Source organism: Oenanthe melanoleuca, chromosome 25 (assembly GCF_029582105.1).
Source record: "Oenanthe melanoleuca isolate GR-GAL-2019-014 chromosome 25, OMel1.0, whole genome shotgun sequence".
Lineage (NCBI taxonomy): Eukaryota > Metazoa > Chordata > Aves > Passeriformes > Muscicapidae > Oenanthe > Oenanthe melanoleuca.
Genome location: NC_079358.1, coordinates 8,231,658 through 8,244,107, shown reverse-complemented (window position 1 = coordinate 8,244,107; position 12,450 = coordinate 8,231,658). Strand labels below are relative to the sequence as shown.

The 12,450-nt window shown below is 68.0% G+C and overlaps 1 protein-coding gene across 1 annotated transcript; it reads left to right on the top strand.

The window, feature by feature from the left end:
• Positions 1-6: 6 nt before the first annotated feature.
• MAST1 (microtubule associated serine/threonine kinase 1) lies at positions 7-12,398 on the top strand. Its single transcript, XM_056509954.1, has 12 exons — positions 7-19; positions 1,405-1,506; positions 1,589-1,711; positions 4,035-4,144; positions 5,398-5,501; positions 5,595-5,761; positions 5,834-6,004; positions 9,049-9,281; positions 10,325-10,447; positions 10,608-10,744; positions 10,829-10,971; positions 11,098-12,398. Exons 1-12 carry the CDS (start codon positions 7-9, stop codon positions 11,742-11,744), a joined length of 2,073 nt encoding a protein of 690 aa, XP_056365929.1. The 3' UTR covers positions 11,745-12,398.
• The last annotated feature ends 52 nt before the right edge of the window (positions 12,399-12,450 follow it).

Sequence of the window (12,450 nt, the reverse complement as noted above, 5' to 3'; positions counted from 1 at the left end):
GGGGACATGGGGACACAGGGTGACACGGGGACACAGGGTGACACAGGGACACAGGGTGACACCGGGACATGGCGTGACATGGGGACACGGGGACATGGGGACACAGGGTGACATGGGGACATGGGGTGACACAGGGACATGGGGTGACATGGGGACACGGGGACGTGGGGTGACACAGGGTGACACAGGGACACGGGGTGACACAGGGACACACAGGCCAGGTTGGCATGTGGACACGGGGACAGCACAGGTGCCCCCAGGTGTCTCAGCTCACCTGTCCTGTGTCCCCTCACCCCCACGAGCACACAGGGACAGCACAGGTGCCCCCAGGTGTGCAGTCTGTGCTCACCTGTCCTGTGTCCCCTCTGTGTCCCCTATGTCCCCTCACCCCCACGAGCACACAGGGACAGCACAGGTGACCCCAGGTGTCTGTGCTCACCAGTCCTGTGTCCCCTGACCCCCCACGAGCTCACGGGGACAGCACAGGTGCCCCCAGGTGTCTGTGCTCACCTGTCCTGTGTCCCCTCACCCCCACGAGCTCACGGGGACAGCACAGGTGCCCCCAGGTGTCTGTGCTCACCTGTCCTGTGTCCCCTGTGTCCCCTCACCCCCACGAGCACACAGGGTCAGCACAGGTGCCCCCAGGTGTCTGTGCTCACCTGTCCTGTGTCCCCTCTGTGTCCCCTGACCCCCCACGAGCACACGGGGACAGCACAGGTGACCCAGGTGTCTGTGCTCACCTGTCCTGTGTCCCCTGACCCCCCACGAGCACACGGGGACAGCACAGGTGACCCCAGGTGTGCAATTTCTGCTCACCTGTCCCCTGTGTGTCCCCTGTGTGTCCCCTCACCCCCATGAGCACACGGGGACAGCACAGGTGCCCCCAGGTGTCTGTGCTCACCTGTCCTGTGTCCCCTCACCCCCATGAGCACACGGGGACAGCACAGGTGCCCCCAGGTGTCTGTGCTCACCTGTCCTGTGTCCCCTGACCCCCCACGAGCACACAGGGACAGCACAGGTGCCCCCAGGTGTGCAGTCTGTGCTCACCTGTCCTGTGTCCCCTCTGTGTCCCCTCTGTGTCCCCTGTGTCCCCTCACCCCCACGAGCACACAGGGACAGCACAGGTGCCCCCAGGTGTCTGTGCTCACCTGTCCTGTGTCCCCTGTGTTCCCTGATCCCCACGAGCACACGGGGACAGCACAGGTGACCCCAGGTGTCTGTGCTCACCTGTCCTGTGTCCCCTCACCCCCACGAGCACACAGGGACAGCACAGGTGCCCCCAGGTGTCTGTGCTCACCTGTCCTGTGTCCCCTGTGTCCCCTCACCCCCACGAGCACACGGGGACAGCACAGGTGCCCCCAGGTGTCTGTGCTCACCTGTCCTGTGTCCCCTCCCCTGTGCCAGACGAGATCCTGTGGCCCGAGGGGGACGAGGCGCTGCCCCCGGACGCTCAGCACCTCATCTCCTGCCTGCTGCAGCCGGACCCTCTGCGGCGCCTCGGGGCAGGTGAGACCCCTCCCCACCCGGGACCCCCCCCAGGGACCCCCCGGGACCCCCCGGGCCCCCCTGAGCCGGTGCTGGGGCGCAGGGGGCGCGCAGGAGGTGAAGGCCCACGGCTTCTTCGCCGCGCTGGACTGGACGGGGCTGCTGCGGCAGAAAGCCGAGTTCGTGCCGCACCTGGAGTCCGAGGAGGACACGAGCTACTTCGACAGTGAGGGACGCCCCAAAACCTGCCCTGGGACACCCCAAAATCTGCCCTGAGATCCCCCCAAAACCGCCCCAAGATTCCCCCAAAACCTGCCCCAGGACACCCCAAAACCTGCCCAGGACACCCCCAAAACCTGCAACAGGACCCCTCAAAACCTGCCCCAAGATCCCCCCTAAACCTGCCCTGAGATCCCCCCATAACCTGCCCCAGGACCCCCCAAAATCTGCCCCAAGATTCCCCCAAAACCTGCCCCAGGGACACCCCAAAACCTGCCCAGGACACCCCAAAACCTGCAACAGGACCCCTCAAAACCTGCCCCAAGATCCCCCCAAAACCTGCCCTGAGATCCCCCCATAACCTGCCCCAGGACCCCCCAAAATCTGCCCCAAGATTCCCCCAAAACCTGCCCCAGGGACACCCCAAAACCTGCCCCAGGGACACCCCAAAACCTGCCCTGGGACCCCCAAAACCTGCCCCAAGATCCCCCCAAAACCTGCAACAGGACCCTCCCACAGCCGCCCCAAGATCCTCCCAAAACCTACCCTGGGATCCCCCCAAAATCTGCCCCAGGACCCCCCAAAACCTGCCCCGGGACTACCCCCAAAATCTGCCTAGGGACCCCCCAAAACTGGCCCAAGATCCCCCCCAAAACCTGCCTTGGGACCCCCCCAAAATCTGCGCCGGGATCCCCCCAAAATCATCTCCAGGACACCCCAAAACCTGCCCCAGGACCCCCCAAAATCTGACCTGGAATCCCCAAACCCTACCCTGAGATCGCCCCCAAAATCTGCTCCAGGACCCCCCAAAATCAGCCCTGGGACCCCCCAAAACCGCCCCAAGATTCCCCCAAAACCTGTCTCGGGACCCCCCAAAATCTGCCCCCTGTCCCCTCTCACACCTGTCCCATCACACCTGTCCCCTCACACCTGTCCCCCCTCACACCTGTCCCATCACACCTGTCCCCACTCACACCTGTCCCCCCTCACACCTGTCCCCTCTCACACCTGTCCCCCCACACCTGTCTCCCCACACCTGTCCCCCACACCTGTCCCCCCTCACCTGTCCCACTCACACCTGTCCCACTCACACCTGTCCCACTCACACCTGTCCCACCTCACACCTGTCCCCTCACACCTGTCCCCTCTCACCTGTCCCCTCACACCTGTCCCCCTCACACCTGTCCCCTCACACCTGTCCCCCTAACACCTGTCCCCTCACACCTGTCCCCCCCACACCTGTTCCCCCCTCACACCTGTCCCCTCACACCTGTCCGCTCACTCACACCTGTCCCCCCACACCTGTCCCCTCTCACCTGTCACCTCTCACCTGTCCCCTCTCACCACACCTGTCCCCTCTCACCTGTCCCCTCTCACACCTCTCCCCTCACACCTGTCCCCTCTCACCTGTCCCCCCACACCTGTCCCCTCTCACCTGTCCCGTGCTCACCTGTCCCCCACACCTGTCCCATGCTCACCTGTCCCCTCTCACCTGTCCCCTCTCACCTGTTCCCCCTCACACCTGTCCCCCCCACACCTGTCCCCCCTCACCTGTCCCCCACACCTGTCCTCTCACCTGTCCCCCCTCACACCTGTCCCCCCCCACCTGTCCCCCTCACACCTGTCTCCTCACACCTGTCCCCTCACACCTGTCTCCTCACACACCTGTCACCTCTCACACCTGTCCCCCCTCACACCTGTCCCCCTCACACCTGTCCCCCACTCACCTGTCCCCCTTCTCACACCCCTGTCCCCTCACACCTGTCCCCTCTCACACCTGTCCCCCCACACCTGTCCCCTCACACCTGTCCCATTCACACCTGTCCCCCCCTCACACCTGTCCCCCCTCACACCTGTCCCCCCTCACACCTGTCCCTTCACACCTGTCCGCCCTCACACCTGTCCCCTCACACCTGTCCCTCTCACACCTGTCCCCTCACACCTGTCCCCTCACACCTGTCCCCTCTCACACCTGTCCCCTCACACCTGTCCCCTCACACCTGTCCCCCCTCACACCTGTCCCCCCTCACACCTGTCCCCCCACACCTGTCCCCTCACACCTGTCCCCTCACACCTGTCCCCTCTCACACCTGTCCCCTCACACCTGTCCCCTCACACCTGTCCCTCTCACACCTGTCCCCTCACACCTGTCCCCTCTCACACCTGTCCCCTCACACCTGTCCCCTCACACCTGTCCCCTCTCACACCTGTCCCCTCACACCTGTCCCCTCACACCTGTCCCCTCACACCTGTCCCCCTCACACCTGTCCCCTCACACCTGTCCCCTCACACCTGTCCCCTCTCACCTGTCCCCTCACACCTGTCCCCAGCACGGTCGGACAGGTACCCCCAGGTGACGTCGTACGAGGATGAGGACACGACGGAGGACGAGCCCGTGGAGATCCGGCAGTTCTCGTCCTGCTCGCCGCGCTTCAGCAAGGTGGGCGTGGCACGGGGGGACAGGTGTGAGGGGACAGGTGTGAGGGGACAGGTGTGAGAGGGGACAGGTGTGAGGGGACAGGTGTGAGGGGACAGGTGTGAGGGGGGACAGGTGTGAGGGGACAGGTGTGAGAGGGGACAGGTGTGAGGGGGGACAGGTGTGAGGGGACAGGTGTGAGGGGACAGGTGTGAGGGGACAGGTGTGAGGGGACAGGTGTGAGAGGACAGGTGTGAGGGGACAGGTGTGAGGGGACAGGTGTGAGAGGGGACAGGTGTGAGGGGACAGGTGTGAGAGGGGACAGGTGTGAGGGGACAGGTGTGAGAGGGACAGGTGTGAGGGGACAGGTGTGAGGGGACAGGTGTGGGGACAGGGATGAGGGGGACAGGTGTGAGGGGACAGGTGTGAGGGGACAGGTGTGAGAGGACAGGTGTGAGAGGACAGGTGTGGGGGGACAGGTGTGAGGGGACAGAGGTGGACAGGTGTGAGGGGGACAGGTGTGAGAGAGGACAGGTGTGAGGGGACAGGTGTGGGGCAGGGGAGATGGGAATTAGGGGATGTGGAAGCTGGGATGGTCCTGTGGGACTCTGGTGTGGTGGTGGGTGAGTCCAGGTGTGCCCAGGTGCTCCCAGGTGCTCCCAGGTGCCCCGGCAGTGCCCAGGTGTGCCCAGGTGCCCTAGGTGCCCCGGCAGTGCCCAGGTGTGCCCAGGTGTGCCCAGGTGCCCGGGCAGTGCCCAGGTGTGCCCAGGTGTGCCCAGGTGCACCCAGGTGTGCCCAGGTGTGCCTCAGGTGTGCCCCAGGTGCCCCGGCAGTGCCCAGGTGTGCCCAGGTGTGCCCAGGTGTGCCCAGGTGCACCCAGGTGTGCCCAGGTGTGCCTCAGGTGTGCCCCAGGTGCCCCGGCAGTGCCCCAGGTGCGCCCAGGTGTGCCCCAGGTGTGCCCAGGTGTGCCCAGGTGCCCCGGCAGTGCCCAGGTGTGCCCAGGTGCCCCCGGTGCTCCCAGGTGCTCCCAGGTGTGCCCAGGTGCACCCAGGTGTGCCCCAGGTGCCCCCGGCAGTGCCCAGGTGCTCCCAGGTGCACCCAGGTGTGCCCAGGTGCTCCCAGGTGCCCCCAGGTGCTCCCAGGTGCCCCAGGTGTGCCCCAGGTGCCCCAGGTGTGCCCCCGGCAGCGCCCAGGTGTGCCCCAGGTGCCCCAGGTGTGCCCAGGTGTGCCCCAGGTGCTCCCAGGTGCCCGGGCAGTGACCAGGTGCGCCCCCGCAGGTGTACAGCAGCCTGGAGCAGCTCTCGCAGGAGCCCAAGCCCAAGGGGCGCCCGCGGGACGAGGGGAGACGCGAGCGCGGCTGGAGGACGGCGTCACCTGAGCTGTGCGCACCTGGGGGGGCTCCGGGGGGTCCCGGGGGGGGGTCCCGGGGGGTGCAGCGCTCACCCCCCGCCCCCCTCCCGCCGCGTCCCCGCAGGAAGCAGCGCTCGGCAGGGGAGGGGGCGCCCCCCGAGGGGGAGGGCAGCCCCCCGCCCGGCGCCCGCCGCCGCTTCTCGGCTCTGCTGGAACCGGCGCGTCCCGGCGAGGAGCGGGCGCGGAACGGGGGGCGCGAGGGGCCCCCGGATGGAGGCGGAGAGGAGCCGGGTGAGTGCCGGGGAAGGTGGGGAGGGGTCTCGGTGCGGCGGGCGGCCCGTGTCAACCGGCGTCCCTCCGCAGCCCCCAGGCCCGGGGAGGCGCCCCCCGCCCGCGCCGAGCTGGGGCTGCGGCGGCCGCGGCACCCGGGGGTGGCCCCGCCCGAGGGAGGCGGCGACAAGCGCAGCCCCCGAGCCCCCGGCAAGGTCACCAAGTCGGCGTCGGCCACCGCGCTGTCCGTCATCATCCCCAGCGGTGGGTGACACCCCCCCGGGAGCCTCCCCAAATCATCCCGGGGACCCCAAATCCTCTCAGAGATCCCAAATTCTGCCAGGGATCCCAAATCCTCTCAGGGACCCCAAATACTCCCGGGGATCGCAAATCTTCTAAGGGATCCCAAATCCTGCCGGGGACCCCAAATCATCCCGGGAACCCCAAATCCTCTCAGAGATCCCAAATTCTGCCAGGGACCCCAAATCCTCTCAGGGATCCCAAATCCTCTCGGGACCCCAAATCATCCCGGGTGTCCCAAATCCTCTCTGGGATCCCAAATCCTCCCGAGACCCCCCACCCTGTTCACAGGGATCTTCTCCCAGGGACCCCAAATCCTCCCGGGAACCCCAAATCCTCTTGGGCATCCCAAACCCTGTCAGGGATCCCAAATCCTCTCAGGAATCCCAAATCTTCTCGGGGATCCCAAACCCTCTCAGGGATCCCAAATCCTCCCAGAGATCCCAAATCCTCTCAGGGACCTCAAATCCTCTCAGGGATCCCAAATCCTCCCAGGGACCCCAAATCCTCTCGAGAACCCCAAATCCTCCTGGGACACCACCCCCTGTTCACAGAGATCTTCTCCCAGGGACCCCAAATCATCCCGGGGACCCCAAATCCTCTCAGGAATCCCAAATCCTTTCAGGGATCCCAAATCCTCCCAGGGACCCCAAATCATCCCGGGAACCCCAAATCCTCTCAGGAATCCCAAATCCTCTCAGAGATCCCAAATTCTGCCAGGGATCCCAAATCCTCTCAGCAACCCCAAATCCTCTCAGGGACCCCAAATCATCCCGGGGATCCCAAATCCTCTCTGGGATCCCAAATCCTCCCGAGACCCCCCACCCTGTTCACAGGGATCTTCTCCCAGGGACCCCAAATCCTCCCGGGAACCCCAAATCCTCTTGGGGATCCCAAACCCTGTCAGGAATCCCAAATCCTCTCAGGAATCCCAAATCATCCCGGGGACCCCAAATCCTCTCGGGACCCCAAATCCTCCCGGGAACCCCAAATCCTCTTGGGGATCCCAAACCCTGTCAGGGATCCCAAATCCTCTCAGGAATCCCAAATCTTCTCAGGGATCCCAAATCCTCTCAGGAACCCCAAATCATCCCGGGGACCCCAAATCCTCTCAGTGATCCCAAATCCTCCCGGGAACCCCAAATCCTCTTGGGGATCCCAAACCCTGTCAGGGATCCCAAATCCTCTCAGGGATCCCAAATCCTCTCAGGAATCCCAAATCTTCTCGGGGATCCCAAATCCTCTCAGTGATCCCAAATCCTCCCAGGGACCCCAAATCCTCTCAAGAACCCCAAATCCTCCTGGGACACCACCCCCTGTTCACAGAGATCTTCTCCCAGGGACCCCAAATCATCCGGGGGATCCCAGATCCTCTCGGGAACCCCAAATCCTCCCGGGGAACCCAAATCCTCTCAGAGATCCCAAATCCTCTCAGAGATCCCAAATCCTCTCAGGGACCCCAAATCCTCCCGGGAACCCCAAATCCTCCCGGGACCCCCCCTACAGGACCCTCCGCAAAGGACCCCGAGCACTCAGGGATCCCTTCACCCTCTGGGTCCCCACGGGAGGGGGAGTTTGGGGGGCTCCGGGGTGTCTGTGGGTGTTGGGACCCCCGATCCCGTGGGTTTGGGGTCTCTCACGGGGGTCTGCGTGCGTGGTGGGACCCCCAGTCCCACGGGTGGGGTGTCCCTGGTCCCGGGGGTGGGTGACAGAAGTTCCTTTTGAGGGTTGGGGGTGTCCCGTGGGGGGTTTTGTGGGTGGTGGGACCCCCAATCCCACGGGTGGGTTGTCCCCGGGGGGTGACAGCGGGGTCTGGGGGTGTCCCGTGGGGGGTTTTGTGGGTGGCGGGACCCCCAATCCCACGGGTGGGTTGTCCCCGCGGGGTGACAGCGGGGTCTGGGGGTGTCCCGTGGGGGGTTTTTGTGGGTGGTGGTACCCCAAATCCCACGGGTGGGGTGTCCCTGGTCCCCGGGGGGTGACAGCGGGGTCTGGGGGTGTCCCGTGGGGGGTTTTTGTGGGTGGTGGGACCCCCAGTCCCACGGGTGGGGTGTCCCTGGTCCCCGGGGGGTGACAGCGGGGTCTGGGGGTGTCCCGTGGGGGGTTTTGTGGGTGGCGGGACCCCCAGTCCCACGGGTGGGGTGTCCCTGGTCCCAGGGGTGGGTGACAGAAGTTCCTTTTGAGGGTTGGGGGTGTCCCGTGGGGATTTTTGTGGGTGGTGGGACCCCAAATCCCACGGGTGGGGTGTTCCCCGGGGGGTGACAGCGGGGTCTGGGGGTCTCCCGTGGGGGGTTTTGTGGGTGGTGGGACCCCCAGTCCCACGGGTGGGGTGTCCCCGGGGGGTGACAGCGGGGTCTGGGGGTCTCCCGTGGGGGGTTTTGTGGGTGGTGGGACCCCCAGTCCCACGGGTGGGGTGTCCCCGGAGGGTGACAGCGGGGTCTGGGGGTGTCCCGTGGGGGCTTTTGTGGGTGGTGGGACCCCCAGTCCCACGGGTGGGGTGTCCCCGGGGGGTGACAGCGGGGTCTGGGGGTGTCCCGTGGGGGGTTTTTGTGGGTGGGTGGCGGGACCCCAAATCCCACGGGTGGGGTGTCCCCCGGGGGGTGACAGCGGGGTCTGGGGGTGTCCCGTGGGGGGTTTTGTGGGTGGTGGGACCCCCAGTCCCACGGGTGGGTTGTCCCCCGGGGGGTGACAGCGGGGTCTGGGGGTGTCCCGTGGGGGGTTTTGTGGGTGGCGGGACCCCAAATCCCACGGGTGGGTTGTCCCCCGGGGGGTGACAGCGGGGTCTGGGGGTGTCCCGTGGGGGGTTTTTGTGGGTGGTGGGACCCCCAATCCCACGGGTGGGTTGTCCCCCGGGGGGTGACAGCGGGGTCTGGGGGTGTCCCGTGGGGGGTTTATGTGGGTGGCGGGACCCCAAATCCCACGGGTGGGTTGTCCCCGGGGGGTGACAGCGGGGTCTGGGGGTGTCCCGTGGGGGGTTTTTGGGTGGCGGTCAGCGGGGTCTGGGGGCGCAGGGGAGGCGCCCGGCTCGTCCCCCCTGGGCAGCCCGATGTCGCCGCGGTCGCTGTCGTCGGACCCCTCGTCTCGCGACTCGTCGCCGGGCCGGGAACTCGCCCCGGCCGTGGCCGCCCCTCCCCGCTCGCCCATCGCCATCCCCCGCCCCGGCAAGAAATTCGGGTTCACCCTCCGCGCCATCCGCGTCTACCTGGGCGACAGCGACGTGTACAGCGTGCACCACGTCGTCTGGGTCAGGGACACGCGGGGACACGCGGGGGTGACACGGGGGGGACACGGAGATCGGGGATTTTGGGGCGGGTGGGAGAACCCGGGACTCGGCAGGAACAGGGACACGGGGGGACACGGGCGGGCTTGGGGACATTTGGGGACACGGGGACGTGGGGCGACACGGAGACAAGGGGGGCTTGGGGACATGGGGGGACACGGGGACACGGGCGGGTTTGGGGACACGGGGACACGGGCGGGCTTGGGGACATGGGGGGACACGGGGACACGGGCGGGCTTTGGGATATTTGGGGACACGGGGACATGGAGGTGACATGGGGACAAGGTGGGACACGGCGGGCTTGGGGACATTTGGGGACAAGGGGGGCTTGGGGACATGGGGGGGACACGGGGACACGGGGGGCTTGGGGACATGGGGGGGGACACGGGGACAAGGGGGGCTTGGGGACTTGGGGGGGACATGGGGACAAGGGGGGGCTTGGGGACATTTGGGGACACGGGGACAAGGGGGGGACACGGGGACAAGGGGGGCTTGGGGACATTTGGGGACACGGGGACAAGGGGGGCTTGGGGACTTGGGGGGGACACGGGGACAAGGGGGACTTGGGGACATTTGGGGGGTGACACGGCAGGACGGCTGGGGGACATTTGGGGGGTCTGGGGTGTGGAAATCCAGGTGCACCGAGGGTGACCCCGTTTTTGGGGAATACTGGGGAGGGGTCCGGGGTGTCACCTGGGCAGCGCACCGAGGGTGACCCCGTTTTTGGGGAATATTGGGGAGGGGTCCTGGGTGTCACCTGGGCAGCGCACCGAGGGTGACCCCGTTTTTGGGAGATATGGGGGGGGACACGGGTGGGATCCGGGGTGTCCCAGGCAGCGCACCGAGGGTGACCCCGTTTTTGGGAATATGAGGAGGGGGGTCCCGGGTGTCACCCGGGCAGGGCACCGAGGGTGACCCCGTTTTTGGGGGATATGGGGGGGGGACACGGGAGGGGTCCGGGGTGTCCCAGGCAGTTCACCGAGGGTGACCCCGTTTTTGGGGGGCAGCACGTGGAGGAGGGGGGCCCCGCGCAGGAGGCCGGGCTGTGCGCCGGGGATCTGATCACGCACGTGAACGGGGAGCCGGTGCACGGGCTGGTGCACACCGAGGTCGTGGAGCTCATCCTCAAGGTGGGGACAGCGGGGAGAGGGCTGGGGGGGTTTTGGGGAGGTCACAGCGGGGTCAGGGGTCACAGAGGGGTCAGGGCCATGAGCCCTGGTGAGGGGGTGGCCACCGCGGGGGGGGGTTGGGGTGGGGGGGTGGCCGTGCCCGTGACCCGCTGTCACCCAGAGCGGGACCAAGGTGCTGGTGACAACGACACCGCTGGAGAACACCTCCATCCGCCTGGGCCCCGCGCGGCGCCGCAGCGCCCGCGCCAAGATGGCCCGGAGGAACCGGCGGGGGGGCACCGGGAGCGGCCACGAGAGGTGGGCACGGCGACACCGGGGGGGAGCTTCGGGGATTTCGGGGCGCGGGGCGCGGCGGGGCGTGACGGTCCTCCCGCCCGCTAGGCGGCGCAGCGCGCTGTTCCGGCACCTCGCCCGCCAGGCCTCGCTGCTGCACACGAGCCGCTCGCTGACGTCACTGAGCCGCTCGCTCTCCTCCTCCGACTCGCTGCCCGCCTCCCCCACGCACGCGCGGGCGCGCGACCCCGGTACGAGGGGGCGGGGCTACGGGGGGAGGGGGCGGGGCCGCACCGGGAGAACCGGCCGGGGGGGTTTCAGAACCGCTGCCCGGTCCCGTTCTACCCCCCCCCCACGCTCACCCCGGTTCCGCGCAGGGGCCTCCCCGCCCAGCAGCTCGCCGGGTTCCAGCGCTCCGCCGTCGCCGGCGGGGCCGCACCTGCGGCCGAGCTCGCTGCAGGGGCTGTCGCCGAAGCTGCAGCGGCAGTACCGGGCGGCTCGGTGCCGCTCGGCCGGCAGCATCCCGCTCTCGCCGCTCGCCCACACCCCGTCGCCGCCCGCCGCCTCCCCGCCCGCCTTCCCCGCCAAGCTGCACCCCAAGGCCGCCGAGTCTCCGCGCCTCGCCCGCCGCGGGCTCCCCGACAAGGCGGCACCGGGGCCGCCCCGCAAGCTGGGGCTGGAGCCGCCCCGCAAGGACTTCCCGGCCGAGCCGCCGCTGCAGAGCTTGGCCGAGTGGGACGGGGAGGGCCCGGCCGAGCCGCCGCCCCCCGCGCCCCCCGCCCGCCGCCTGGGCCGGCAGGAGCTGCCGCTGCTGCTCGGGGGCCCCCCCGGGGCGGAGCCGCCGCCCCCGGCACCGGAGGAGCCCGAGCGGGGGGCGCGGGGTCCCCCCAAAGCGCTCAGCCCGGTGCAGGAGCACGAGCGCGGGGGGGCGGCCCCGGGGGGGCCCCCGGTGCCCATTGTGGTGGTGGGGCCCGGTGCGACCCCCGGGGACCCCCGGAGCGCCGCGGGACCCCCCGGGCGCTGAGCTTTACCCGAGCACCCCCCCAAAGCCCCGGCTGTAAATAGGGGGGAACCCCGGGACCCCCAGGCATGCGGGGGTCGCAGCCCCCCCCGGCCCCTCCCCGCGTACGCCAAGGGTTAATACTGTGACACACCCCCCCCCCGTGTGACGTCACCGACCCGGAAACCCCCCCCGGTGTGATGTCATCGACCCGGACAATCCCCCCCCTCCCAGGGTGATGCCCCTGTCTCCCCTCCCGGTCTCCCGTTTGCTCCCGGTTCTGGCCCCCGGCGTTGACGTCAAAGAGGTTATGACGTCACGGCACCGATGTCACGGGAGGGGCGCTGCTCTGATGTCACTCGGGGAAGGGGATGGGGCGTGACGTCACGGCTGTGGCATCACTCGAATGGTGACGTCACACCTGTGACGTCACTGAATGTGTGAGGGCGGCGATGTCACAGCTGCAGCGACAACCGAGGGGGAGGGGAGGGGGGGGGCTGTGCCCGGTTTCAATCCGGTGGTGACGTCACACCAAGCCGGTGACATCACCAACCCCTCCGTGACATCATCACACTCCCCTTCCCCACCCCCCCCGTTCTCGCTATGCAAACGCCCCCCCCCCGGGACAGGGGGGGCCGGGGGGGTCCCGGGGACCAATAAAGGCTGTACAGCACCGACCCCCGGCTGTGCTTCGGGACATCGCGGGGCGGGGGGGACACACCGGGACCCC

What these genes read in the sequence shown, in the direction of transcription:
- MAST1 (XM_056509954.1), top strand. An exon ending in GGACACGAGCTACTTCGACA is followed by an intron (nt 1,712 to 4,034) that starts GTGAGGGACGCC and finishes ACCTGTCCCCAG; the next exon opens with CACGGTCGGACAGGTACCCC. An exon ending in GCTCGCCGCGCTTCAGCAAG is followed by an intron (nt 4,145 to 5,397) that starts GTGGGCGTGGCA and finishes GCGCCCCCGCAG; the next exon opens with GTGTACAGCAGCCTGGAGCA.